Source organism: Rhagoletis pomonella, unplaced genomic scaffold, assembly GCF_013731165.1.
Source record: "Rhagoletis pomonella isolate Grant_MI unplaced genomic scaffold, Rhpom_1.0 Rhpom_scaffold_00006, whole genome shotgun sequence".
Taxonomy (NCBI): domain Eukaryota; kingdom Metazoa; phylum Arthropoda; class Insecta; order Diptera; family Tephritidae; genus Rhagoletis; species Rhagoletis pomonella.
This window is the reverse complement of record NW_023458560.1, coordinates 5,822,267-5,826,337: the sequence shown is the minus strand read 5'-3', so window position 1 is coordinate 5,826,337 and position 4,071 is coordinate 5,822,267. Positions and strand designations below refer to the sequence as shown.

General features: G+C 40.4%; 1 protein-coding gene across 1 annotated transcript; it reads right to left on the bottom strand.

Annotated features, from left to right (window-relative positions):
• Window positions 1–538: 538 nt before the first annotated feature.
• On the bottom strand, window positions 539–1,968 carry LOC118741605 (putative nuclease HARBI1). Its single transcript, XM_036473598.1, has 3 exons — window positions 1,825–1,968; window positions 1,533–1,767; window positions 539–1,468 (listed from the first exon to the last, which is right to left on the bottom strand). Exons 1-3 carry the CDS (start codon window positions 1,846–1,848, stop codon window positions 549–551), a joined length of 1,179 nt encoding a protein of 392 aa, XP_036329491.1. The 5' UTR covers window positions 1,849–1,968; the 3' UTR covers window positions 539–548.
• Window positions 1,969–4,071: the final 2,103 nt, after the last annotated feature.

Genomic DNA, 4,071 nt, shown 5'->3' with positions numbered 1-4,071 from the left:
TCCAGCAGTTTCACATACAGCATCAGCACTATCTGCGTACCCAACAACATCCCCAATTCCACGAGCATCTCAACACCCAACAACATCCCACCTTGCAGCAACATCCCCATGTACAGAACTACGTCCGCAACCAATATCCCCACAACCGGCTGTATCGCCGTCCCCACCTACATCCCCACATCCTGAATCATCTCAACAACCACCATCCCATGAAGCAGAATCGTCACAACCAGTAATATCAAAACGTCACAGGAAAACAGCTCGAGAAAGATATTACGAGGAAAAACTTATATTAAAAAAAGGAAGTTAGAGGAGAAGAAAAGATTCCACGATTCGGTAGTGGAAATGATGAGAGAAGTAGAAATGAAAAAACTTGAACTACTTAAAAATATAAACAAATGATTTTTTTTTAGATTAATTTAATTTTGCATTTTGATTTTTATTTACCTTAAGTATTTTTTCCAATGAATGTAATATATTTCTTTTATTTAACTTAATAAAATGGATTTTTGATTAAATTTAAGACAGAAAATGTTGGGTATTTTTTCTTAAATCAAATTATGCTCCTGCAAATATTCGAACAATAAATCTCGTCTATTCCCATTTGCATGGTAATTGTCTTCAATAGGTTCATCTTGCAAATTGTATTCCGACATTTCGTTCTGAACAAATCCAATATTTAAATCATCAAATATTAAACATATATTGTGTAGAATACACGCACTAACAATTATATTGACAACAAAACATAAATTAGTTTGCTCAGTAAAATGTAGTAACCTTCTAAAGCGAGTTTTTAATAAGCCGAAAGCGTTTTCCACAACTATTCGAGTAGAAGAGTGTAATTTGTTGAAGTTTCTTTGCGATTCACTCAAATTGCCGTAGTCCTTAAATGGAGGTACCAACCAACTTGTAGCGGGGTAAGCCGAATCACCCAAAATGAATGAGTCATTCGGAAATAAACTTTCAGGTTCAGACTGCGCTGTAGCAAAAAGACTTGACCTACGAAGAACTCTACTGTCATGAAGTGAACCAGGCTCACCACAAGTTACATCGGTGAATCTTTTATCCGCATCCACTACTGCCTGAAGAACTAGGCTATAAGTGTGCTTTCTATCGAAGTAATTTTCTTTATTTTCTTCTGGAGCTTTATTACGAATGTGAGTACAGTCTATGGCACCGATTACTCCCGGCAAACCACTCTTTGCCTCAAATTTTCTTTTTGCATCCTCTGCTGCAGTACCTTGCGGCCACTTTATATATTCGTGGCCAATTGTTATAAGCCAACCTGACACACTTTTAACAACAGCCCAAGCGGTTGACGAAGACACTCCAAACAAATTTGCAAGCTGTCGAAATGTGACGGTATTGCTTATATACCATATATAAATAAACACCTTTTTCTTTGGTGGAACACTTTCTCTTCCACCATAGTTCATTCTAGGCTCGGCACTGCTTGCATATTTCTCTAAAAAAAAAAACAGTAATAGTTATTTCATGAACAACAAAACTTAAATATGTCCACAATGTACCGATTAAAAACTCTACAGTTGAACGCCGTAGTCTCATGTGGGCTTTGAATTCACTTTCGTTGTAACCTTCAATGACTTCACAAAAGTTCTCACATTTGCTCCATTCTTCCCGTTCCGATTCATCAGAGCTTGAGGAAGATTCCGAGCTGGAGCTCGAAGGCAAGCTGTTTAACATCGCCAATACACCAGCATTCCCGCTCATGAGCTCTTCCTCATTTTGTAGGAATTGGGAAATCTGAAATGTTATTTTTGACTAAATACATGATAATTACAAAAAAGAGCACTTTCTTACCAAATCTAGTCGCTCGTTGTCCATTTTTGCGTTTTTATTATAAATTCTTCTCAATTTTCTGTAACTAATTGCAAAATATTCTCCTTGTATGTATACACATAAAATATTGTTTTGTTTACTTTATGAACTGTCAAATAATTCAGTGCTTCCAAGCAATTCATTAAGTGCTTCCTGACATATGCCATTTGTGACAGCTCTTTTTCAGTACTTCCAATCTAATATATTTATGCCAGTTGAACGTTCGTTTCGCCACTCGCTAACTGTTGGCGAATCCATGACAGCTAATAACAAAGTGTTGTCAGTAACTTAACCTCACTTTTTCGGCAGTTCCACTTCGCATGCATTTTATAGTCACGCATTTTAAAGTAGCAGAAATGGCACTAATTATTTACTACTTTTAATTGTTACTTACTATTGTGGCGAACACTGCGGCAACACAAAGCGAACTACGAGAAATAGGCAGAATGTTCGAGGAATGACGTAGAATGTTCCACAAAGATAAACGTCAAGTTGGATGAACACTGCGAACAGCGGGAGAAAGAGAATGAGCGATAAACTTCAGAATGTTCTAGAGTTGCCATAAGTGCCAGCGCAGATATATAAGGGCGCCGCCACAGCGAGGTGAGTTAGTTACAAGACAGCAAGCTACAAGTAAAGTGAGCAGAGAAGGGAGTTGCGAATAAGCAAGATACAAGTGTAATTGTGTTACCAAGTTTAGTTAAGCGCTGTTATTGCTTTACCAAGTATTGTAAAGTGTTTTTACTGTATTAGCGAGTATTGTAAATTGTTTGTTGTACAATAAAGTTAATTGTACTACAATTTGGTCATCGATTGCATTTATTTAACAATCCAGCGATACGATCCGAGGGATTTGGGAAATCCGGACGAGGTTTCAAGGATAATCGTAACAATTGGTGTCAGAAGTGGGATTGTTAAGTAAATCCCGAAGGATAAACTACTGAAAATGGCGAAAATTCAGGACTTAAATATTGAGGAGCTGAAACAAGAGTTGGAAAAGCGTAATTTGGCCACCTCCGGAAGAAAAGTGGAATTGTTATCCCGGTTGCGGGAGGCTATGGAAGCTGAAGGCATCGACGTGGACAAATACGACTTCCAGGGTAAACCCGACGATGCATCCGCAAAGGACGAACAGAAGGATGAAGCTGATTGTTCGTCGAAGGATGTGCAGCAGACATCCGGGAAGGTTGAAGAACAGCAAAAGGCTCTTAGTTCATCAACAGATATAGACATGAAAACCTTATTGGCTGCCATGTCACAGATGTCATCACAGCTGTTGTCACAGATGCAAGCACAGAATGCACGCATGTCACAGATGTCATCACAGCTGTCATCCCAGATGCAAACGCTGGAGGCACGTATATCTTCAGAGGTATCAGCGCAGGTGCCATCCCGGCTAGAAACTCAGCTACTGGCACAAGAGACACGTATATCATCCCAGCTGGAAGAACAGGATGCAAAAATTACACAAATACAGGACAAAATTGAAGAGAGACAGGAGAAAGTCGAGACAAAGGTAGAGGAGTTGGAAGGTCGTCTTCGTGATTTACACTTGAATCGTCCAGCTACTTCGACGAGCGCACCCAAGGTAAAAACCCCATCCTTTGACGGCACGATTTCTTTCCAGGTCTTTAAGCTCCAGTTCGAAAAAACGGCTGCAGCAAATCATTGGAGCATGGAGGATAAATCCGCTGCACTATTCGTTGCATTGAAAGGACCTGCGGCACAAATCTTGCAGACTATTCCCGACTGTGAAAGGAACAGTTACGATGCGTTAATGGGTGCAGTGGAAAGACATTATGGTAGCACCGGAGACAGATTTACCAGATGGAGCTGGAGAATCGCTGCCAGAAATCCAACGAGACTTTACAGGAATTCGCCTCTGAGGTTGAAAGGTTGGCTCATTTAGCTATTGGAGATGCATCTGGTGAACACCTCGAAAGGGTAAAGATCCAGAGGTTCAACAACGGAATGCGAGACATGTATACCAAGCGCGAGACGTATAATAATCCAAAGCCAACATTTGCTGAAACGGTCTCGTATGCTCAGACACATGAAACGGCGGCGCTCCTAAGTAGACCAGCCTACAAAGCACATCGCGTGGAAGTAGAAACACCGGACGAGACAAATGAAATGCTGAAGAAGATTATCCAACTGGTGGGCGAGAAAAAGCATGGCTCTGGCAAATGTTTTAAATGTGGGAAGCCAGGCCACTTCGCCCGCGATTGC

Bases quoted from the DNA above. Each gene is read 5' to 3' on its own strand.
- LOC118741605 (XM_036473598.1), bottom strand. From the start codon at position 1,848: ATGGACAACGAGCGACTAGATTTG. The intron at 1,768-1,824 runs GTAAGAAAGTGC...ATAACATTTCAG, and splicing joins ACAACGAGCGACTAGATTTG to ATTTCCCAATTCCTACAAAA. The intron at 1,469-1,532 runs GTACATTGTGGA...TTTTTTTTTTAG, and splicing joins AACTGTAGAGTTTTTAATCG to AGAAATATGCAAGCAGTGCC.